A 26,721-nucleotide genomic window follows, 5' to 3' on the forward strand; every position below is an offset into this window, starting at 1 on the left:
GGTAAAACTTTCCACCAACTAAGCGGATTACTATGAAGTGAGTGCTGAAAAATTAAGCTAAGCTATACCTACAATCTATTCCAACAATCAGTATGGTTTTAAGCAGGCTAAATCTATGGGGGATGCCATGCACCACCCACCGACTGACAGCAGTTAAAAACTCAGAGGAGAAATATATGCTGGCTGACTTTTCTAGGGCATTTAACTCACTCTGGTGGCCCAGTGTCCTTAACAGACTCTACCAGGCAAATGCCCCACAGATCTCTATAAGGTAAGAAACAGCTACCTTACAGACAGAAGTGTCTCAGTACGTATAAGGTTCCAGAAATTGACACACCCTGTGAATAAAGGCTGCCTTATATCTATATAAGGCAGCCTTTATTCACAATGTTTATTCACTTTATTCTCAATGTTCCAGAAGAAAGGGCCAAGGATTTTCCCTTTCTTCTGGAACATTGTTCTGAATGAATTTCTAGCCTTGGATCTGAGCCCCCGTGGAAAGCCTGGCCTTTACAGGTGACATGATTTTCCTTGTAAAAGGTATCACATGAGTGGTTGTAGAGAAAAGATCAAATGCCGCCATCTTGCAGCTGCAGAAGTGGGCACAAATGCACATGCTCAAAATATCACCTGAAAAAACCAAATAAATATTCTAAAAGGCAAGTTGGACAGAAGAAGATGTCCACAAATCAAAATTAACACAACTACTATTTTTATCCCCATTTGACCTACTTGGCAAAGAAAGTGAGAAATTATGCAGGTATGATTGCGAGGATCAATCAAGCAGACTGAGAGGACTCAAAAAATAGACCCTGGCAATCATATTGTTTCTTTGTTGTTTGGTTTTCAGGAGCATTAGCAACTAAGGCCATATTGCTCCGGGATATGCGGTGGTCATTCCCTGACCTTTCCGCATCCTCCGTATTTGGTGGTGACGGGCTCAAACCCCAGTCTAATCAAGAAGCATGTGCTACGCACTGCTGCTCCTTCCCACCTGGCTACGGAGGCGCCTTGGCAATCATATACCGTGCAATGTTCCTACTTGTTATCACCTATGGAGCCGATGCGTGGTTCGCCTGCTCAGCCATAGTAAGAAACAGGAATAAATTGGAATTGATACAAAGGACAATACTACTCACTATTACCAGAGCATGTCGCATAGTAAGCACACCTGTGCTACAGTTTCTGGCCAGAGCTCTCCCACTTTACCTGGAAGTAGCCAAAAGAGACTTAAAAAGGGCATACTGACAGAATTTCTGGGGATAGCCCTTGAAACAGCCAACACCTTCAATGTGGAAAGAAAAAGAATAGCCACAAAGCTCCATGAGCTATGGCAAACAAATTGGGAGCAGGAAACCAGAGGTCTGGTTAGCAAAAGGTTTCTGCCATGGGTGGCAATGGTCAGCCCAAAGCCACTCAAGTGGTGGTATGCCCCTGAACTTTTTACAATATTTATATTGACAGGTCATGGCTCCCTAAAGGTGAAACTAACCTCCTTGGGGCTGACTGATGACCAAACTGCACCTGTGGCGAGAGTGAAGACTGGGCACACATTCTATATGAATTTATAATTTATGACATCCCCAGAGCACAGCTAATAGCACAGATTGGCCCCAAGGTAGAAGAACAGCTATTCATCATAAAAAAGGAAAATTATAAAGCCTTTACAACCTGCACACAGAAATTGGAAATGCGCAAAACTATCCAAAGAAGTACAATATAGTCTCTTCCCCACAGCAATTGAACAATAATCAATAGTTCAAATTGCTCACATATCCCACCACCCAGACGATAACTTTAAAACTGTCAGGACACCAGAATTCTGTGCCCTGACATGACAACACCAGATTGACCTAAGTACCCACCCCTGAGGACTACCCTGTCATGAGTAGGAACCTGGGATTCCACACTAAATAGCTAGGTAGGGGAGGGAGGGAGATGTACAGGCAGCCAGGGAAGCAGATTAGCTGAAAAATATTAGTATATTTTAGTATTTCATTCTACATTGCAACCCCCTACTAAGGGGGATGCAATGTAGAATGAAAGAAGAATGAATTAATGAACGAGAATGAAAGACAATGTGCTCGGCACTGGGTAAATTAGGAATTATTGGTAAAAAGGAATGTTTTGTTATTTGGTTTTTAGGAGCATTAGCAACTAAGGCCATATTACTCCAGGGATATGCGATGGTCGTTCCCTGACCTTGCCGCATCCTCCGTATTTGGTGGTCACGGGCTTGAACCCTGGTCTAATCAAGAAGCATGTGCTACGCACTGCTGCTCCTGCCCACCTGGCTACGGAGGCACCGTAAAAAGGAATAAATGTCAGTTTTGGTGAAAGAAAGAGTGACTGAGCACGAGTGAAAGAGAGAGTGAATAGGAATGAGCAAAACAGCAAATGTAATTGGCCAAAAGAATACAAAGTTAATAATAACTTACATTACTTTATATATACTAACAAACATTTACTAACAACACAAACACTATCAGTGCATTCTCCTCAGCCTGCAAAAACCTGCACCACGACTGAAGAATAATAGTAATAGAGACATGTGAGGCAAGAAAGCAAGCGTATGAGGTAATGCAGCATCAGTAAAAAAAAAAAAAACAATTTCGCACAACCATTCCCTGTTAAAGTTTGTCCAGTTCCCTCCTTAAATTTAATTAAGCTATCAAATTCCACAGTGACAGATGGAAGTTTGTTCCAGCAATTAACCACCCGCTGGCTAAAGGCAAATTTCCGCACATTTATTCTACAACTGTCTTTCCTCAATTTAAATTTATGCCCCGTCAGGTTCGTAATCTGAGCAAGCAAAAGAATCCCATCAGAATTCAGCATGCTCAACCCATTCAAGGCTTTATACACCTCAGTCAAATCACCTCGCAGGTGCCAAGTCTCCAGCCACTGCAATTTGCAGAAATTAAGCTTTTCTTGGTAAGGGAACCCCTTCATTCCCCTCACCAATCTTGTTGCCCTTCTCTGTACACACTCAAGCAACTCTACATCCTTCCTAAAATGAGGCCTCCAGACCCGTACACAATACTTAAGGCATAGTCTGACCATTGTCTTATACAAAGCGATAATCATCTCCTTTTCCCTGCTAGAAAAATTCCTGTATATCATTTACAATACTCTATGACCTGCTCTGGCAGATTGTCTGCATTGCTCAGAAAACTTCATATCTGAATGCATAATCACTCCCAGATCTTTTTCATTTTCTACTATCCTAAGTGTAGTACCACACGGTTGGTACATTTCTCTGGGGTTACTTCTACCCATATGCAGTACTTTGCATTTGTCAATGTTAAAATTCAGTTGCCACTTCTGAGCTGCTGTCCAAATTTTCTAGATTCTATTTCAGTAGCACACTGCCATTACTGTCATTAACAACCCTGCCAACCTTTGTAACAACTGCAAACTTCGACACTAAGCCTGATATACCTTCATCAATATTATTGATAAATATACAAAACAACAGTAGGCCTAACACTGAACCCTGTGGGACTCCACTAATAACATTAGTCCACAAAGAGAGACATCCACTGATTACTACCGTCTGTCTTCTTTGACTGAACCACCCTTTGATCCATTGTAGCAACTTACCCTTAATACCATTCTGTTCCAATTTGTACAGTAGTCTTCCATGTGCAACAGTGTCAAAAGCTTTCCTGAAATCCAAGTATATGATATCAAAATTATTTTTTGCATATAGTTCCTTTGTAACCACATCATAGTATACAATAAAATTTGTCAGACAAGACTTTTCCTTAACAAACCCATGCTGTGTCTAAATTATTGCTGCAGTCTTGTCTAGATGATCTTGCAATGCATCTTTAACCACTGACTCCATTATTTTACCTGGAACAGAAGTTAAACTAATTGGTCTGTAATTACTAATGTCACCCTTAGATCCCCCCCCTTTGTGAATTTGGGATACATTAGTACATCTCCAGTCCATGGGGATTTCTCCTGAGTCCAAGAATGCTCTCATAATTACGCTAAGGGTTTGCTTAGTTCGTTTGATGCCACCTTTAATATAACTGTATAGATCCCATCCACCCCAGGTGCCTTTCTAATGTTTAACTTCAACAATTTCTCCTCCACTTTGCTCTCAGTTATTACAAAATCATTAAGAACCCTGTTAGAGCTTGATACATTTCTGGCATTTTCCTCACTTAATAACACTTCATGTGCGAATGCAGATGCAAAATACTCATTCAGATTAGGAACTATCTGAGCAGGATCATCAAGAGTAAAACCATCGATATCAAGTGGACCAATCTGATTCATCCCCTTCCTTTTAGAGTTTATATAAGTAAAGAAATCCTTGTTGTTTTTCTTAACATATTTTGCCAAAGATCTCTTGTAATCTGCCTTTGCTTGCCTAATCTCCTATGACTTTATTACAGACTAGCTTATATCTGCCATAGGCTTCTATGTCACCTGATAATTTATATGCATTCCATGCATTTTTCATCTGCCACAAGTTTCATTAGTTCATCTGACATCCAGTTAGGCCTAAACATTGAGCAATATTTCTTAGTCGGTATGAAAAACTTAGTAGCTTCCATGATTAATTCCTTGAATGCTTCTCACTTAGAATTTGCTGTTGGTAATATCATCAGTTGGTCCCACTGTACAGAATTTAAAAACTGTCTACGACCACTGTAGTTACCTTTATAGAAGCAAAAACCCTTCCCTTTACCCCGATGATAATTATATTTTTAAGTAAATCCCAAATCAGTACCCTGCGATCACTGCCAATGTGATCCTTTAGAAAGTGGTTCCTTTAGCTGAAAATTCTTAATGTATGAATAATCACTGCTGATAACCAGATCAAGAGTATTACCCTCTCTGGTTGCCTCTTGAACATGCTGCTGCAGAAAACAATCATCCAATAAATCCATAAAAGTCTTGCTAGTGTGCAAGTGACCAACCCACAAGTTCCACTCAATATCCGAGAAGTTAAAATCCCCCATGATAACACAATCTGATTTACTGGCCCATTTTATTTCTCTGTACAATTGTTCATTGTACTCATTAGGCCTATAACACACTCCTGCTCTCATTTTTACTTTCCCAGTGCTTATGTCACACCAAACTGACTCAACATTGCAATGTCCATCTATGTCAACTGGATGCACTTCCCTAATTTTATGTATTTCTTACTTAACAGTATAACCTCTCCTCCCTTCCTATCCTATCCTTTCTGTACACACTAGTCCCCAAATTTAAATTCTGCATTCCTAATATCTGTGTGACACCATGTCTCTGATATCCCAACAATAGCCACCTTTGATGTTTTGACCAGCACTTCAAATTCATCAAATTTATTTACTGTACAGTAAACCCCCGTTATTTGCGGTATCTGTATTCGCGGTCGCCGATTTAATATAAAATGAAACCTAAAAAAATGTGAATTTTAAAGCGCCGTGAATATTTTCCGCCATAAAAAACATGGGCGTGGCTAAAATTATCTTTCCCAGTCAAAACAGCGCTCAGTGGGCGGGGGGAGAGGGGTGACAAAATCGCAAGCGTGGATGTTTCTCGCTAATCCTTGTTCAGTATGTGTTATGCGTTTTTCGTGGAAGGTTTCGTCATTTGCTTTTAATTTATATGTTTATAAATTGTATAAATTTATCAATTTATAAATTTATATGCTTACAAAAATGATAAATCTACCGTTTTGCAGTGTAAAACAGACTTTTTCGAGTGTGTTAACAGAATAAAGTGGCTTTATTGTGGACAAATTCTTTCTAACCCCTACAAAAATATGGCTACGAATAAAAAGAGAAACGTGAAAATATCAAAGAAGGTGATGACATTAGCGAATAAAATTGAGTTATTAGACAAAATTTCTAATGGTGAAAGTGTCTCCTCAGTGGCAAAACATTATAAAATCAATGAGTCAACGGTACGATCAATCAAAAAATCGGAAGAAAAAATCCGCCGTAGTGTCCGTGAAAACGTGGTAATTGCTTCAAAAATTTGCTCTGTAACTCGTGATGTTAAATTGGAAAAAATGGAAAAGGCTTTAAATCTGTGGATAGAAGACCGAACTCAAAATAAAATTCCATTAAGTTCACTCATCATTCGCGAAAGGGCAAAACTCCTTTATCAACACTTTAGCGAAACTGGTGATAGCAGTGGCGGGATGTTTTTTTTGCTAGCAAGCAAAGCCGTTGGTTTGAAAGATTTGTTTGAAATTTCTAATAAATATTACATTTAATATTAAATTGTTTCTTATTTTCATTTCGATGCCATATGCTTGCATTTCACTATGTACATAGTCATATTATGAAGGTACATATAATACATACATAGACAAAATTTTAGACTAGTTTTTCTTATATATTTCATACTTTGGAACGGAACCCCTTTATTACTATGGGAGCCATAACTCAGTATTCGCGTTTTCGGTATTCACGACATTTCTCAGGAACGTAACCCCTGCGAATAGCGGGGGTTTACTGTACTTCTAGCATTGGTGTAGTAGTAGTAGTAGTGGCATGTGATGCAAGAAAGCAAATGTATGAGCTTATGCAGCATCAGCCAAAAAAAAAAAAATCACACCATTCCCTCCAAATGCCTGTCCAGTTCCTCCTTAAATTTATTCAACCTATCAACTTCCACAACGACTGATGGAAGTTTGTTCCAGCAATTAACCACCTGCTGGCTAAAGGCAAATTTCCGCACATCTATTTCTATTTTACATCTGTCCTTTCTTAATTTGAATTTATGCCCCCTTAGGTTCGTAATCTGAACAAGTGGAAGGATCCCATCAGAATTCAGTGTGCTGAACACATTCAAGGCCTTATACACCTCAAATATTTATTTATTTATAAATACCCCATGTATTTATTTTTTTTCATGATGACTGCCATCAGTCCTAAAACTCCCAGCACCCTGCCCTCCAGGCCACTGCCATTCTAGTAGAAGTAGTGCAAGAATCACCTTCAACTCTGCCTGTGGCTACTTTTAACCTCTTAGTCTGTGAATCCCGCCTAGCTAGCAGTTTTCCAACCTACCTAACGTTGCCTCAATAGCATCAGCAAACACTCTTGCACCCATTCTATTTAAGTGTATCCCATCCCCGTAGAAGCAATCTCTCCTGTGAACAAGCACAGACCATGCTGAGAAAAATTCTACCCCACAAGCCTTGCACAATCTCTCCAGGGCCGAATTAATTGACAAGACTCTCATCATATACTCCCTCCTATCATGTCTATGCAGAATTGCAGACACTTTCAAATTTAACCCTAACTCATGACTTTTTTTCAAAATTGACCTGTACTTGTTAAGTAAATCTGTAGATCTCCTACTCTTACTGTCATTAATGTCCTTTGGGACCAGCACATTCTGTCTTGGAGATTGCCACTGTGTTGTCTGATGCACAAGAGTGAGCTCTGGCATTGAGTTGGGCAGCTGAGAGCTTGATGGGCCCTCATATTAATTTCTTTGAGGGCATCTACCTTTTACCTCAAGCTCTCATAGATGCCCATCAGAATGCTAAGTTGAGGGACCTAGAGAGTGCAGTGCAGAAAGTAAGTCAAACAAATGAAATGAAAACAGAAGAATGAATGGGAGTGTAAATGTGTGAGAGAAAGAACACAAACCATAAATGCTACAGTTAAGTATACATTAATCCTAGCTTTAATCTTTTATATTCTTACTTAATTTAGCTTAATTATTATGCATTAGCATTTAAATTTACATTACACGCCATTGCATCTCCCTCCTGGTGTGTGTGTGAAAAAAGATGAATGAGTGAGTGAAAAAAATTTACTATAAAATGCAAGGGAAAAAAGTATGAAAATAGAATGCAAGTAGTAAGAATGTGGCTTATGAATGAAGTAAAGGCTGTCTCTCCCCCCCCACCTGACAACATGCAGCTCTGCTGCCAGCACCATCTGGCAATCTGTATCACACTCCCTCGCATGTTATCTTTACCTCCTTCCCCTCTCTCTCTCTCTCTCTCTCTCTCTCTCTCTCTCTCTCTCCCTCTCTCTCTCTCTCTCCTGGTGGGGCTTATATCCACTGATATTTCTGGTGCCACCTTCCCTGTCGTCCCCATAATTCTATCTGTTCCCCCAGCCTTTAGTCTTCTTCCCTATTCTAACTTACCCAACCATCACACTTGCTCTTAATCTAAATTAAACTGAACTTAGCATCCAAATTTAACTCTTCCCTAACTTAAACTCCAATTCGGCCTTAACCTAATTTCCAGCGCTTAATTTATTTTTAGTATATATAGGCCCTATATTACATGCCACTAGAATCTTAGGAAACTAGGTGGCAGTGCCTGTCAGAGTACAAACTTCTACTGCGATCCCTCTATGCCTGACCTGCCTCCTCAGGGCAAAGTGTGGGCAATGGCTAAAAGGTCAGAGGATCAACACAACAAGACATTACACGACACAACCACACATTTACCCTTTTTAGTAAAATCTCTGGCCTTTACAGAGTTCTATGTTACAAACAGAGTACACAGTGTGGAGATGTGGGAAACCCCTGGTACCGTTAGACCCAAAACACTTTACACTTTGTACGTAGGGCCTACTATCAGGGAGGTAGCAGTGGTTGCTTAATGTGGGGCACTTTTTCTGGCAAGAACTAGACCCCTGGTAAGTATGGACAAAACATTTCACTGGTGAGGTCTAATGGCAGCTCTTAGGAGACCTTGCCATGTTGTATTTTATCTGATACAGAAACAGGATCTTCCAAGACACCATGTCGTCAAGCCCACACTATGCATGCAAGTTCGAGGAACAGTGAAGATATCACCCATCTTGATTGGCCTCCAAATTCGCCTGACCTCAATCCACAATTGAACAACTGTGGGATGTTTTGGAATGTTGAGTAAATAAAAGAAAAATGTTTTTCTCAGTGGCTGGGTAAAAACTGCCTTTTTCAAGAAAAGGTAAGCCAAAATTTGCAAAAACTGAAACAAAATGTCTATTATCAAATATTTTATACACTACCTTTAGTCATTGCAGAATCAAAAGATGTACAATAGTCATGAACTACAATGTTACTAAGCCTGAAAACAATGAGTTTTTACCCAACAAATGTCCAATTTTTTAACATGAATATTACATACGAAGTGAAAAAATTCAGTACTTCTTGTTTTTTCTCTGTCTCAACTTTTATTTTGGATTCAATACACTCCCTTCTGTCCAGAAAAACTCTGCGATTCATGATCTCTATCAGAAATCTGAAATATGCTCCAACCAGTCCTACAGTGGTATAGTATGCTGTATCTGCTAGTATCTGCCAAAGATTAGAAAATTCAATAATTAAACAATTATTGTAATATTGAGTCTGTCTTTATTTATCTTATCTCATTCAAATAATAATAGTTATTTGAACACCTGTTATTATTATTACATCATAGCCTCTTTATGATCAATGAAATTAAAACTTTAAACTAAGATTTCATATAAATAATCAACACTACATCAATCATAAGTATCAAACTGTATCAATTAAAACTAAAGGATGATTCAGGGTTCCGTAACCTCCATAATCTGGTGCTTGACTGGATGGTTTTTTGATTTTTCATTTAATTTAATAACTTTAGCACAATGAATCCTTACCACAACATCATTCATATTTAAAAGCTCAATGTTCTCTCTGGGAGATCTTACTCATTTCATAAGTGGCATAAGTACTTTTATTTCATTGTTCATGGCCTAACAGCCCCATTACAAATATAATTTAGGTTCACTGCTGCAAATCATCTAAGAATAACTTTACACTGCAAGATACCGTTGCATACTCTTAACATGTGTATTAATTGTCCTTGTTTTTATAAAAACAACAAAACCAAAGAAGAGCTATGTGGTAGCTGCCCACATGTTTTCTGTCCAAACATGGATTTCATATTTCATTAGGCTTGGTACAGTTTACAGACAGTTACTTTGGTGTATGTGTAATGTTATAAGGCATTGCGTATGCATTCTATTCATTTTGATGCATTATTGACATGCCATTTGGTTTTGGATATATGAATTTGACCCACTTTCATTTCATATACTCCTTTTACATTTTTTGACACTCAGTAGTTATTTTTTTCCTTTTAACTGTTGGATTTTTCTAATACTGTTCTCAGTACCTTTGAAATTGCTACCTATACTTTCATTTTTGGATTATTACATTCCTGTCTTCCACATATTTATTATTCATATCTGCATTAAGGTTTACCAATATAGATATGCTTTCTCCTTGTCAGTGCTTCATTAGTGTATCTCTATATATTTACATATCAAAACAACTATAGAGGTCACTAATTGTCAATTTTTCACAGCTCTCACTCACATCAGCTTTATCACTATAAATTAATGAGTTCTAAGGACTGTTCATACATACTACTGTGTCAGTTACAGCTATTGACTCAACTGTATATGTTCGCACTGCCATTTCCTGCTTCATTTCATTACTTTGCGCTATTTGAATATTCCAGGAATAATTTTGTACGTTTTTCAGTAACCTGTTACGTTTACACATTTAGATTTCAGCCATTTTCTGTTCTTATTTTTGACTTCTCACTACACATGTATTTGGTAGTAGTTTCTTTTTTCATACTAATACTCACATAGCCAGGGTCCTTACTAAAAGGTTGGGCTTTACGACCCCAGCTTACCCAGTACTTATAATAATTTCTTTTTTTAACTTTTATCTTAATACTTTCTACCTCTACTTTTCCCCATTCGTAAAACTATTAGTGCACTGCGATTGTGATACGAACTTTCCTTTCCTACTTTCCTTTTCACCTTTATCTAATTCAGGTACACTTTTAACCCTTCCCTATCCTCAATTCACTCCTCAACCTTATACCATTTGCATTGCTCTAAATTCTACAAATATTTCCACTTAAGTTTTATTTGCATTTTCTACTTGATTCTGAATTTGTACTTACAATATATAACTAGTTTTAATTATTTTATACAACCTACACTGCTTTGAGACTACCTTGTCCATATTTTGTGAAAGTTATAATTCTTTTGCATTTATGAACAAGTATAGAAATGCAGTCCTTGATGCATGATCACATCTGGTGAGTATGGGCTTGGCACACCCAGGGTCCTGAGCTGAATATCATCATTCTTCTCTTTCTTGGTGATTCTTTATCTCTCTCTCTCTCTCTCTCTCTCTCTCTCTCAGTGTAACTCAAATTTTTTTTTTTTTGGCTGGTGCAGCATAAGCCTCAGGCTTCCTTATACCATGTAGCTAATAATAATAATAATAATAATAATAATAAAAGGTGTAGTCTCCTCATGAAATACCTGATCATGTATCAATATTACTTTTGCTAACATCAGACTCACTTTTAACTTAATTTAATTTATTTATTTTACAGGTCACTCCTCTCTAATTGGCCTTCCTTTTGGCATCTTGTGTAATCTTCGCTCGAACTTTCATATTTATTAATACATACCCCTTAATTTATTAATTCATTCCCCAGAGCAAACAACGGAAAAATTTCAGAAATTATTTACAATATATTCCTAAAGATATACTTTTGACATTATTTACAAAATATTACAAACACACAAATACAATATATTACAAATTATTTACAATATATTCAACATTGTTTTATGTTGAGTTTGCATTTGGCTAGTACCAAAATAATACATGGTTTGGCTTAAGAAGCACCAGTTTTAAAAATATATAATTTGTACGGGGTGGTTATAAATTATCAGTTGATTTGAACAGCTTGTAATTTTTTATTCATGATACATATTGAACAGATTTACTGTAAAAAAAAAAAGACTAGCATCTAAGTTTTTCACAGGTGTTCGATTTAACATCCACAGATAATATAACACTAATCCCATTTAAAGAGATTTTATCCTATGCTTTTGTCAGCATCATATCTCAGTGAACTGTGAAGGCCACCTAATAATTACTGATCACCAAGGCAGATCTTTGTAATGTGTCAGCAGAAAAGCAAGATATTGTTCACGTTCAAATACTGAGGCAGTTCATGCAGTCCAACTCTTTCAAAGCATTCTCCCACATGGCATCATATATCTCATACATTAACATTGATGTTCATCTGATATTGTACATCTGCATCTGATATTGGACTCGCATAGCAATTAGCATTAGTTGAGGCATATGATGCAAGAAAGCAAGCTTATACAGCATCAGCTAAAAAAAAAAACTTTCCATTTCACCCATCCTGTCACTCCAAATTTTTGTCTAGTTCAGCCTTAAATTTATTTAAACTATCAACTTCCACAACAACAGATGGAAGTCTGTTCCAGCAATCAACCACCCGCTGGCTAAAGGTAAACTTCCACACATCTATTCTATAACTGTCTTTCTTCAATTTGAATCTATGCCCCCCCCCTCAGGTTCTTAATCTAAGTAAGCGGAAGTATTTCGTCAGCATTGAGCCCGCTCAAACCATTCAAGGCCTTATACACCTGGATCCGATCATCTCGCAGGTGCCTAGTCTCCATATGCTGCAACTTGCAGAACTTCAGCCAATGTTCAGCTTCTCCATTGAACAAAAATGCAGCATGTATGTGTATGTGTGGTAAACACCCCTTGGCATGTAAAAGTAATCTTTGTTAAGTATGCAGTGAAGTCACCAGTGCCGATTCTGCAGCTGCAGAGAAGTGATGTGTTGGAAAAAATTATTGATGAAGGTGACTATTCAACGGAGCAAATTTTTAACGTTGATGAGACTGCTCTGTATTGGAAAAAAAAATTCCGGATCAAACATACATTACCAAAGAGGAAAATACAATGCCAAGTTTCAAGGTGTCAAAAGATAGGACCAGGCTCTTGCTTGGGGCTAATGCTCAGGTGATTACAGATTAAAACCACTGCTTGTGTAATTCTGGAAATCCTTGTGCATTTAAAGGCATCAATGAAGCCACCCCTGCCCATGCACTTCGAATCAAACCAAAGAGCACAGTTAATAATATCTGTCTTTCAGGATTGGTTTAAATGCTGCTTCATTCCAAAGGTTGAAATATATTGTAAAGACAACGACATTCCTTTCAAGATTTTGCTTCTATAAGATAATGCTCCTGGACATCCTACACATCTAGATGATTTCAATTCAAATGCAAGTCATATTTCTACCACCAAACATGACTTTACTCATCCAACCTGTGGATCAGAGTGTTATTTCAAATTTAAAAGCATACTATTTATGCACAACATTTGCTCAGGCATTGTCTGCAGTAAACGATTAGAAAAATTTTCCATTAAGAGACTTTTGGAAATCTTACAATATTTACCACATCATCTTAAACATTAATAAGGCCTGGGCAGAAATTACTAAAAGTTGTTTAAATGGCACATGGAAGAAAATATGCCCATGGCACATAAAAGGCTTCGAAGGTTATTATTATTGTTATTTTTTGGTTTTTAGGAGCATTAGCAACTAAGGCCATATTGCTCCGGGGATATGCGGTGGTCATTCCTTGACCTTTCCGCATCCTCCGTATTTGGTGGTGACGGGCTCGAACCCCGGTCTAATCAAGAAGCGTGTGCTACGCACTGCTGCTCCTTCCCACCTGGCTACGGAGACGCCTGGCTTCGAAGGATTTGAAAGAGATGAATCATATGAAGGGGTTACAGATAAGATTGTAAAGGTTGCAGAGCTACTTCAGTTGGAGGTTGATGCCAGACGTGGAGGAGTTAATAGAGGAAAAAGAAAAGAAATTATCTAACAAAGAACTTATTGACTTCCAGGCAGCGATAGTGAAAGAAGAAAATGCTGATGAAACTCAAGATGAACCAAATGAGGAGCCAAGATGCTTCATTACCAGAGAGATGGCAATGGCATTTTGTGAAACTGCATCGGCAATGGCGAGGTTTGAGAAGATGGATCCTGACAGCGAACAATTCTTAAAAGTTAACAGAGGGGTGAATGATATGCTGTTGTTGTTGTTGTTTGGTTTTTAGGAGCATTAGCAACTAAGGCCATATTGCTCCCGGATATGCGGTGGTCATTCCTTAACCTTTCCGCATCCTCCGTATTTGGTGGTGACGGGCTCGAACCCCGGTCTAATCAAGAAGCGTGTGCTACGCACTGCTACTCCTTCCCACCTGGCTACGGAGGCGCCTGAATGATATGCTTGCTTGCTACAAAGAAATCTATGATGAAAAGAAAAAAGCCAGTGTCCAGTCATCCATTAATATGTTCTTTCACAAGGTTGAGCGGCCAACCCCTTCTAAATCTCCACAGCTCTCAACCTCCGCAGTGGCGTACTTATCAGCTGAAGACATTGAGTCTGATAACGATGCTCGAGAGGTAAAACTGACTGATGTTACGCCTGTCTCCTCTCTTTTTTTGTAATTTTATAATTTTGAATTTTTTTAAATTGCACGCTTTTGTAATTTTCCCTGTGCATGAGATAAAAAATTGAATAAATACAATAAATAATTCTATTTACATATTTGTTGAACATTTCTTTTTTGATTCAATCAATTCGGTGAGCACAGTTGTGAGTGCTGCACAAGCACGGGGGAAATTCTCCAACTTACATAGCGTTCTGTGGAATGCAACTCTTACATAAGTCGGGAAGTTTCTGTACTATTTTTCAATCTTCATCATGCATCAAGTGCAATAAGGTACCATTTTTATCCCCAAATTCTTATTACAATGTATGTCCTTGGAATGATAATATAATTCATATTTACATAAGTGTCAATTTGTTGAGGGCATAGTAATTATTTTATGGAAAGCAAGCTGTTATTTGCTGTTGTTTTTTTGTTATTCACATATTTGTTTAGTGAGTGATATTGGTTTAATTTGGTATTATTGTCACTGATGAACTTAATATTGGTTTAACAAAATAAAACAGAATTACCTTCTAAAAATGCTCATAGAACACTGTATTGCTGAATTATAGTGATTAAATTATTAAATTTTATATTTAAAAATTTAATTACACTGAAAGTACATATACAATGTACAATAATTGCATTATGCAATTATTGTACAGTGCATCGATGTTGAGATAAATTAAATACATATAAAGTTTTAGACAGTGATTGAAAAGAACAAAGAAGCTTGAAAGTGTCAATGAAGGTTTATTGGTCTAACCTGGTTGTTTGCATTTTAGAGTTCATGGCAACTTAACAGCTTTAGCCACAGTTTGCCCACTAATCTAGGTGTGCAATTGGTTGGTTGCTATCACATTTTGAATGAGTGCTTCTTCCTGTAACTTGACTGGCCTCCTAAGCAGATAAGCAACATCATCTCGAAATCCTTGGTAAGTCTTGTTGCTGACTCAAATTCTGCATTTTTGGATTCATTCAAACTGGGTAGGAGAGGGGGTACAACTTGTCCCCCTCCTTCTATATCCTTTAGCTATGAACTATTCTGAAAGATATATAGCTATTCCCATCAGATGTGCAACCTCCTGTATTGCCATTTAATGATTTATGCAGGAAAGTGTAAAAAATATAAACATGTTATGTTTCTCAGTGAATCTGCAGCCAGTGGATAATACACACAATACAATTTTGTATTGTGTGTATTATCCAATACAATACACACAATACAATAACACACAATACAATTTTGACATTCAACTTGTGACTACATACTCAAGTATAAACAGTATATTTACTTCATCTGTTAGTGTATGCACAATATAATTATTGTATATATAGTTATAAATTTAGTTAGTGTTCAATAATGTTTTATGTAAATTTTTAAACCCGATATTCTATACGAAATGCCAGACAAAGTCTACAATGAGGAAAATACCAATAGTCCGAGTTATTATTTTAATAATAAATGCTCTCAGTGATTATGGTGTGAGCTGTTGCAGGTTTTCAGTGGATATCACTGTAGCCAGGTACAGGTAGCAACTAACGCTTATGATCTTGTTCTTGAAATAACTGTCAACTTCATAGGTAAGCTCCACCAAGAATTAATATGATAACACAAGGCTGAATTCTGTCTAATATTTTTGCACAATAAATTTATTAATTATGTAATGGAGTATTATGTAAATTTAACTGTATATCTGATTAAACAATAGTCATTTTTAACTAATATGTGCTAAGCATTCACAAACTATAGCTTGATATTTGTCAAGTAACTTTACTTAAAGAAAAGCATAATTAATTTTCTTTAATTATTATTTAAAATGTAAATTATCTAATTTTTTTCTTTAAGAATAGATGCTATAACACTTCCCTGCTCTTAAGCTGCTTAACTGTTCATTATCTTGCATAACCTTCATTATTTTTAAGTCATTTAACCTTTGTTATATGAAGAATGATGAGACCTACTGTAAGAAAATGGACTATACCTTTCTTTTTGTATAAACACACTACTGATCACTGGCCAGTTTAACCTAATGACAGCACATTTCAGCATCACATGTAAATATTATTTTCTGGCATGTTCGCCACAGTTCTAGTAGGCATTGCATTTAACCAACATGTTAATTACACCATTAGAGAGGTGAAAAATAAATAAATAAATAATAAAAAAAAACTCACGCACTCTGATCAATACAAGGCAATTAAACAACTAATTTAATAACAAACAACAAATAATTAAAAGAACTAAACCATATTTGAAAACTAAATTCTGTATGCAACAATGTAACAGTTTTTCTTTTGAGATATATGATAATACTTACCAAAAGTGCAGGGTTTGTTTCCTTTCTGATTATATATGTAAATGCCGAAGAAACTAACTCTAAGATAGTAATTATAATTCCTGCAATTGCACACTGATATCGCTTTGGAAACGGCATTAATACATAAATAGAAATGAGAGAAAAATAACTATGTTTTATATTAAAAACTTCTGAAGATGTCACAATCTCACTGATTGTTTTTCCATGCACACTGATCAGCATGATAAGTACAATGAAAGAGGACACAGTAATTCTCACTTTATCTGACTTGAACCATCTCTCATTGTAGGACACTATAAAAACTGTGAAGTAGATGATTAGGCAAACTCCTTGGATTACTACTGGTACAACAGCCATTTTTTGATTCTGAGGACAAAACAAGTAATAGTACATATGAAAAAAATATTTTTTCAGTCATAAATTTCATAAATAAATTAATTAAATAAATTTTGATTCAGCAGATTAATCAATAATATAAAAAAAAATTACAAAGAGCAAAATGAATTATTTTATTTCATGCCAAACTCAGATAAATAAGAATGAGAATGGAGAGCGTTTTCTTGAAAGGTTTAAAATATATAATAGCATTTAGTAAATTATTTATTTATTTATATTTTGCATGTTCTTTGGGTAGGCCCACAATGTATGAAGACAAGGATTTAAGCATAATAAAAAATTCTAGTAGTTTCTAAAAGAACAAGAAGCAATCCCAATCTTTCTCATCTGCATTGGCCAGAATCAGGTCATGCCAAAGATCCTTGGGTGCAAAATATTTCTGCTACATCCATCCCATTAGAGAAAAGTAACAGAATTAACAAATCAGAGATAAAATAAATATCTTTACTATAATATATCAATGACATTCTAACTTCCAGATAGTTCCTTACATAAAAAACATACAAAATCAGCAACTTATGTAGGTCATTAAAAAATAAAATAACTACTTATTTGCATAAAAAATGATTCAAACAGTTAATATATTAAGGACATTTGATTCCATTAGAGAAGAACAAATTCCCAAGGATAGGATAGATCAAGGTTTTGTGGGGCCTGAAGTGTATACAATTTTTGGGGGCCTCTTTAAGAAAAATAATACAAAATTACATATATAAAATTAGGTACAAAAGTGAATATTTATTTAGAATAAAAAAAAGAAAAAATCACAACAAATTACAAATTTTAAAAAAGCTGACAAATACTACAAACATCACAAAATCTAGAAAAATAACAATATTTTTATTAATTAATTGCATAATCTTTGATAATACTCATTTTCCTAGATTTTTTTTGGCTGCATAATTTCTGATCACCTCTTCATATGACAATGATTTTGTAGTATCACTTTCTATAGAGAGAATAGAAAGATAATTGTACCCAGAAATAGAATGGGCTAGTAAATCAGAATGTCTTATAATGGGGGATTTCAAATTCCCAAATATTGACTGGAACTTGTGGATTGGTCACTCGCACACTAGCAAGACTTTTGTGGATTTATTGGATGATTGTTTTCTGCAGCAGCATATTCTAGAGACAACCAGAGAGGGTAATACTCTTGATCTGGTTATCAGCAGTTATCATTTGTGTATTAAGCATTTGCAGATAAGGGAACCACTAAGTGGCAGTGAACACAGTGTACTGATGTGGGATTTACTTAAAGATATAATTATCATCAGGGTTAAAGGAAAGGGTTTTTGTTTCCTTAAAAGTGACTACAGTGGTCTCAGACAGTTTTTAAATCCTGTACAGTAACATCATCACCAACTGATGATATTACCAACAGTAAATTCTAAGTGGGAAGCATTCAAGTAATTAATCGTGGAAGCTATTAGACTTTTCATACCTATTAAAAATATTCTTCAAGGTTTAGGCCTAAATGGTTGTCAAATGAACTGTTTGTTTGTTTGTTGTTTGGTTTTTAGGAGCATTAGCAACTAAAGCCATATGGCTCTGGGATATGCGGTGGTCATTCCCTGCCCTTTCTGCATCCTCCGTATTTGGTGGTGATGGGCTCGAACCCCGATGTAACCAAGAAGCGTGTGCTACGCCTGCTGCTCCTTCCCACCTGGCTACGGAGGTGCCTTCAAATGAACTAATGAGACTCGTGGCAGAGAAGAAAAATGCATGGGATGCATATAAATTATCAGGCGACATAGAAGCCAATGGCAGATATAAGCTAGTCTGTAATCAAGTCATAAAGTCATAGGAGATTAGGCAAGGAAAGGCAGATTACGAGAAATATTTGGCAAAGGATACTAAGAAAAACAACAAGGATTTCTTTATTTATATAAACTACAAGAGGAAGGGGATGAATCGGACTGTTGACCATCGATACAAACTGAATGGGTATTTTGCATCTACATTCACACGAGGAGTTATTATGGAAGGAAAATGCCAGAATTTTATCAAATTGTAACAGGGTACTTAATGATTTTGTGATAACTGAGAGAAAAGTGGAGAAGAAATTGTTGAAGTTAAACATTAGAAAGGCACCTGGGGTGGATGGGATCTATCCAGTTATATTAAAGGAGGTGGCAAAGGAACTAAGCAAACCCTTAGCCACAATTATGAGAGCATCCTTGGACTCAGGGGAAGTCTCCACGGACTGGAGATGTGCAAATGTATCCTCAATTCACAAAGGGGAGTTGAAGGGTTACACAAATAATTACAGACCAGTTAGTTTAACTTCTGTTCTTGGTAAAATAATAGAGTCACTGGTTAAAGATGCATTGCAAGATCGTCTAGATAAGACTGCAGCAATAATTCAGACACAGAATGGGTTTGTTAAGGGAAAGTTTTGTCTGACAAATTTGATGGGATATTATGATGTGGTTACAAAGGAACTGGATGCAAAAAATAATTTTGATATCATATATTTGGATTTCTGGAAAGCTTTTGACACTGTTGCGCATGGAAGACTACTGTACAAATTGGAGCAGAAAGGTATTAAGGGTAAGTTGCTACAATGGATAAAAGGATGGTTGAGTGGGAGAAGACAGAGGGTAGTAATCAATGGATGTTGCTCTTCATGGACTAATGTTATTAGTGGAGTCCCACAGGATTTGGTGTTGGGCCCACTGTTGTTTTGTATATTCATAAATGATATTGATGAAGGTATATCAGGCTTAGTGTTGTAGATGATACAAAGGTTGGCAGGGCTGTTAATGACAGTAATGGCAGTGTGCTACTGAAACAGGATCTAGAAAATTTGGACAGATTGGCTCAGAAGTGGCAACTGAATTTTAACATTGACAAATGCAAAGTACTGCATATGGGTAGAAGTAACCCTAGAGGAATGCACCAATTGTGTGTTACTACACTTAGGGTGGTAGAAAATGAAAAAGACTTGAAATAATTGTGCAGTCAGATATGAAATTTTCTGAGCAATGCAGCCAGGCTGTAAGAGCAGGTCATGGGGTTTTGTCAATGATATACAGGAACTTTGCTAGCAGGGAAAATGAGGTTGTTTGTTTGTTATTTGGTTTTTAGGAACATTAGCAATTAAGGCCATATTGCTCCAGAGATATGCAGTGGTCATTCCCTGACCTTTCCACATCCTCCGTATTTGGTGGTCACGGGCTCAAATCCCGTTCTAATCAAGAAGCGTGTGCTACGCAGTGTTACTCCTGGCCACCTGGCTACGAAGGTGCTGGAAAATGAGGTGATTATCCCTTTGTATAAGGCAATAGTCAGGCCCCACCTTTAGTACTGTGTAGAAGTCTGCAGGCCTCATTTTAGAAAGATGTAGATTTTCTTGAGTGTGTACAGAGAAGGACAACGAGATTGGTGAGGGGAATGAAGGGATAAGGGATTAAGTTCTGCAAATTGCAGCAGCTGGAGACTAAGAACCTGTGAGGTGATCTAATTGAGGTGTATAAGGCCTTGATGAGTTGAGCACACTGAATTCTGATGGGATTCTTCCACTTGCTCAGATTACGAACCTAAGGGGGCATAAATTCAAATTTAGAAAAGACAGTTGTAGAATAGATGTGTGGAAATTTTCCTTTAGACAGCGGATAGTTAATTGCTGGAACAAACTTTCATCTGTTGTTGTGAAAGTTGATAGCTTAAATAAATTCAAGGAGGAACTGGACAAACTTTTAGAGGGAATGGTTGTGTGAATTTTTTTTTTGGCTGATGCTACATAAGCTTGCTTTCTTGCATCACATGCCTCTATTACTATTAATTCAATCTTTCCTCTAGCATGGTTGATCAAAATTTGTTTTTTATTATTGATAGTTTAGAAAAGTTTGTTTCAGCTTCACAACTTGTTATTGGTAATGACGTAAATTTTTAGGATTGTTGTAAAATTTAGGAAAATGTCTATCCAGGGCTGTTCCTGTTTACTTGGCTGCCTGTGTGCAGCAAATATTTGGTTCCTCTTAACAACACATTTTTAAAAGGAAAAAACTTTTCCGAAATGCTTTTAGTTTTTACTAATAATATGAACACAATGACACAAATTTAAATTAAATTTTAACTGAAACATACATAAAACTACACAATAATCCTACCAATGCATAATTCTTGAAGCATCCTTCCGCCAATTTGTCTCCTATTTTAAAAATCGTTTGACTTAGAGAAATATAGCAAAACTTTGATTCTACTCACTGGGAGGTCCCAGGAAAGCTATCCTCATTTTTGACCCCAGGAAAAAATGGTTTCCAAAATAATAAACGTAAAATTAATTTTTCAACTTGCAACATCGTTTTCTTTTGCAGAATTAAATTACTATTTATTAACTACATGGGACATCTATCATTTTAAAGAAAATTCCATAAATATTCTCTAAAAGTTACCACCAAATACGGAGGATGCGGAAAGGTCAAGGGAATGATCACCGCATATCACCGAGCAATATGGCCTTAGTTGCTAATGCTCCTAAAAACCAAATAACTAACTAACTACCAGGCTATCCAGGTAGGTAAAGTGCCTGCCTGGCAATCCAAAGGTCGCGGGTTCGATTCCCGCCTCGGGCTTGGATCACAGTAAAAAGCAAAAACTTTTGGGAGGTGCATTATGGCCATAAAAGCTGATGAGCCAACAACTAACAAGGAAAAAAATATATATATAACTGAAAGTTAGTCGAAAAAATAAGATTTTAGGTTAGCATTACCTTGTCAACTAATACCATATTGAAGTGTGCTTGAGGTTTGTTACTGCCTATGAATAAGACCATAAAAATTTGCTTCAAGATTAGTAATACAATAAGTTTTTTGGAATTTTGAGATGTTTATTTAGATTAGAACAGCTTTTATATTTAGAAATCTATTTAATATCTTTAAGCAGTACCATTCATATTGACTCTCTTACAAAAAATGCAGTTATAATCAAACTTAAGGAAACATTTTCATTCATTTTTGATATACAATTATTGTAATTGTTACAAATTTCATTCCATATTTATGACTGAGAATCATGAGATAACGTATTAAGAAATCACAAGGTGAGGGTATTACTACGTAGTACGTTTTCATGCTGCTTAATGGGCATTTTCATAATTCCTCAGAAAATTAGTTTTGATTAAAATGATATTTGACAAAATTTTAATAATTTCCATGTGATGAACTTTGTATACACTCCTGATTTGCTAGGCTTTATTCAACAGGTAAACTTATGGAACTAAACGCCAGTAAAACGATTATGGAGCTTCAGGGTTCTTTCTATTCTCACTGCATACATTCTTCGATATAATGACAAGAGTTCAATACATAGTCCTACTAATTATGTTTTGTCATAACTAATATTTTAATTGTAAGGCATAACATAACTCTCAGAAAATAAAAATTCACATAATGAATGTTGTTTACTATTTGTGGTTCCTAGGGGCACGTGTGCCTGCGTTTTAATTTTAAAAATACACCTTTTAAAGTAGGAACAATAGACAATTTTAACTTAGAATTTTTTTTTTTTTTATTTCAGTTTCAATAATTTCATACGGGTGCCAATATATAGTATTATTAAGAATTAAAAAATAACTCTAAAAGACACTAAAGTACAAAAAATAATAAAACATTAAAAAATACTTATGTATTCAGCTCACAACTTTTAATTTTACATAAATTAAAAGATGCTAACTTTTAATTTTACATAAATTTTCGTGCTTTAATTGTAGCAAATACTTTAATTAAATTGTCCATATCAATGCTCTGTGAAATTTTCTACAGCAGTTATTGCAAGGTCACTTGGTCTTTCTTGAAGCATTGTAAATCTTAAATAATTTTTAATGATCTTTAATTTATAAAAAAAATCTTTCACCAGTTGAAACAGAAACTGGAAGAGTCAAAAAAATTCTCAGTTCTATCACAACATTTGGAACTACATTTATTATATTATTGTTACATACCATTTTAAGAAACTCTTTGGATCATCACTACTAATATTTAATGCTTTTAATGATTTCAGCTCTTCAAAAAGTTCTTTGTCATTTATATCACTTTCACATGTAGAAGGATCTGTCAATTTTATGTGTAAATTACTGCAATGCATTTTAAGGTCTTTATTATTTAAATCAGAAAAATTTAGTAAGAAGTTGAAACACACATCATATTGAAAATAAAAGTAAACCTTATATTTTAATTTTTGGTCTGTGATTGGGTTGTCCTGTGACTCTTAGTCAAATTGATTTTTTGAGCATCTTGTTCTCAAAGCTGTCACTGCAGGAAATGTAGCTTCCAAATCCAAGTCATTCAATAACAAGAAAGCCTCGGAAATACACTTTTCAAAATATTCGTCAGACCTTTTCATTTCAAAATATTTTATCAAATTGTTCAAGGCTTCTGTAGGTGCCTCTGTAGCCAGGTGGGAAGGAGCAGCAGTGCGTAGCACACGCTTCTTGATTAGACCGGGGTTCAAGCCTGTCACTACCAAATACAGAGGATTTTACCTCTACCTGTGGCCTGTGGCTACTGTTAATCGATTAGTCTGTGAATCTCACCACCAAGCTAGCAGTTTTCCGATCCACCTAACATTGCCTTGATAGCATCAGCAAATATTCTGGCACCTTTTCTAATCCCATCTCTGTAGAAGCAATCTCTCCTATTAACAAGCTCAGACTACACTGAGAAAAATTCTACCCCATGAGAATTGCACAATCTCTCCAGGGCTGAATTGATTAACTAAGCCCTCATCATATACTCCCTCCTATCATGTCTGGGCAGAATTGCAAACACTTTCAAATTTAACCCTAACTTGCAACTTTTTTTTTTCAATACTTGTACTTGTGAAGGAAATCTACACTTAATGTCATTAGTGCCAATGTGTACAACAATATCATCTTTTGTGCCCTTAAAAGATGATATCTGCTGTACGTCATCAAATTTTGACCCTGGCAGACATACACCCTGGTCCTATTTCACCTACGCTTTTTGCACAATATATTTCCCTTTCCCTGACAATTGAATCACTGACAATAACTAGCTCCTTCTATCAGGACCAGAGTATTCTGCCTTGTAGACTGCCGTTGTGTTGCCTGATGCACAAGAGTAAGCTCTAGCATTGAGTTGGGCAGCTGAGAGCTTGATGGTCCCTCCATTTTAATTCCTTTGAGGGCATCTACCCTACACCTCAAACTCTGCGCTTGCTCAAACCATTCAAGGCCTTATATGCCTCAATCAGATCATGACGTAGATGCCTAATCTCCAGATGCTGCAATTTCCAAAATTAAAGCCTTTCTTGGAAAAAACAACCCTTTGTTCCCCTCACCAATCTCATTTTCCTTTCTCTGTACTCGTTCCAGCAGCTCTACATCCTTCCTAAAATGAAGCCTCTAGACCTGCATGCAGTATTCAAGGTGTAGCTTGACCATTGCCTTATACAAGGGGACAATCACTTCTTATCCCTGCTAGAAAAATTCCTGTATATCATTGACAAGGTCCCATGACCTGTCTGCACTTTTCAGAAAGGTTCATATCTGACTGCACAATTACCCCCAGGTCTTTTTCATTCTCCACTTCATCAGCCATGTTGGTTGGACTATCTATGAGTGAACAACAGTCTTATCTGGTTTACTTTTGCATGGTAATAATATAGCAATAAATAGTTGCACTATCCCATTATTCAAATGTGGGGATGGGGGTAACTCCCAGTGCCGTCAGACAACTAACACACTATTCATTAGGAAAAGTCTGGGTTCAAATCTAGTTGATGGCTGGAGGAATTTCTTAAAGGATTCTCACTTGGGATTGCACTCACTCTCAAACAAATACATAAAGTTTTTCCAGTGAGCAATGGAATATGTAGACTAGCCTGGAATATGTACATTTACAGACATGGAGCATACTGATCTGTATTTACTTTTTGATATTTATATTCACTTTTATCACTACTCTCTCTCTTTTGTTGTGAAGCTGATAACTTACTTTTTTAAGTTAAAAACAAATAACTAAAATAATACAATACATAACGATGTAAGTGTTTCCCTTACTGATGTGACTTGCTATAGTCAAGTATATGAGAAGTCCATAGTCACTTTACTCACACCAACTCAGATGCAACCTTGCTCTTATAGTTGGAAATTTAAATTACAGTCGAACTTGGTTATAACGATCATCAGGAGTACTGACAAAATTTCCTCGTTATAACCATTACTTGCTATATCAGTGATAACGGAGATGGGGAACCCCTGGGGCCATTAAACAATGAACACTTTATATCACTGATGAGTTAAATCTACCTCCTATTTTTTTAAATTCTCAATACTTGATAAAAAGATGGATTCAAAAATCAAAAGAAATATTAGAGAGAAAAAAATAATATAAGTATATACCAATATATTATTTGTATTAATATGCTTGTATGAACTACAATACACTTAATATTAAACACAATTTGTCTGTAATTTTAAAACCATACACTTAATACTAAACACAATATATTTTTCTGTAATTAAAAACAATACTATTTAATAATAAGCATGATTTCGATTAGTCTTTATTTATGGATCTTAAAATTGATGTTTGTTTGAAAGATTTCACTTTGATATTTCTTGAGTTTCCCCTTAAAACATTAAACACGTTAACAGTCTCATTATTTGCCTCAGTTGCTTCAAAAAAATTGACTAATGTGTCCATTGCACCTTGAGCTTGTGAGATCGTCGGCACTGATTTTGATTCACTTTCAATTGTCATCATATCATCATCACAATCATCGTCTTTATCCAGCACAGCATCTACAATGTTACTCTCTGTAGGAAGACCACTAGTTAATAAGTGGTCTTCCTACAGAGAGGAAGGAAAGAACACAACTAATTAATAAGTTGTCATCAACTCATACAAATTCATCAATGTTATCTGTATTAAAACCTACAATGTTGTTACATAACAACCATTCAGGTAATGGTGAGTTGTTTTCTTCATCTACAATTGAAATTTAATTTCGATTTCTTGAAGCAATTCAATATGGTTGCCGGAGCAACGTTGTTCCATGCATCATTCAATAACTTGATAGTATCCAATGTTGATATAGACTCTGTAAGTTCCTGTTCTCTTTACTGATCAGATGTAGAACTAGAAATCTTTTATAAAATCCTTTCAAACTCTTGATTACACCTATGTCCATTGGTTGTAAAATTGATGTCGGATTGGGAAGCAGAAACACTAGCTTAATGTTGGACAAATTTTAAACCTGAGGATGTGCAGGACAGTTATCAATTAACAATAAAATATTTCTCTTCTTTTTGAATAGCTCCTTATTCCAATCATTTATGTACTGCTAAAAAATATCATCCGAAAAAGTCATCCAAGCTTTCTTGTTTGCAGTGTAATCCACAGGAAGTTTTCTTATGTTTTTGAAACACCGAGGTTTTAACGATTTTATGATAACAAACAGTTTTTTTTAATCAGTTCCTATCACATTTGCACATACGAGCACCATCAAGCGAGTCTTTGATTTTTTTTCCACCAACACATTTTTCCCCTTTGAATTTAACTGTATTGTCAGGTGTCAAATTATAAAAAGTCCTGTTTCTTCGGCATTGTAGATGTCTTTGTCATTGAAATATTTCCTGATTTTTGCCCAAATACAGTCAAGCCATTCATTTGCCATTATTCGATCTGTAGATCGAGATTCTCCACTAATTTTTGCATAAACAACATTA

General features: G+C 36.0%; 1 protein-coding gene across 1 annotated transcript in view; it reads right to left on the minus strand.

Moving 5' to 3' along the window:
* LOC150082820 (adenylate cyclase type 2-like) overlaps positions 1–26,721 on the minus strand; it is a 102,885-nt gene that overhangs the window by 59,571 nt on the left and 16,593 nt on the right. Inside the window, exons 3-4 of the mRNA XM_090378292.1 lie at positions 16,629–16,994; positions 9,121–9,270 (exon numbers count right to left, since the gene is read on the minus strand). Of these exons, the coding sequence (XP_090234418.1) occupies positions 9,121–9,270; positions 16,629–16,994 (516 nt within the window). The remainder of the gene's footprint in view (positions 1–9,120; positions 9,271–16,628; positions 16,995–26,721) is intronic.

The sequence above is a fragment of the Mastigoproctus giganteus genome, chromosome 7, assembly GCF_048544385.1.
Source record: "Mastigoproctus giganteus isolate SK-2022 chromosome 7, ASM4854438v1, whole genome shotgun sequence".
NCBI classification, from domain to species: Eukaryota; Metazoa; Arthropoda; class Arachnida; order Uropygi; family Thelyphonidae; genus Mastigoproctus; species Mastigoproctus giganteus.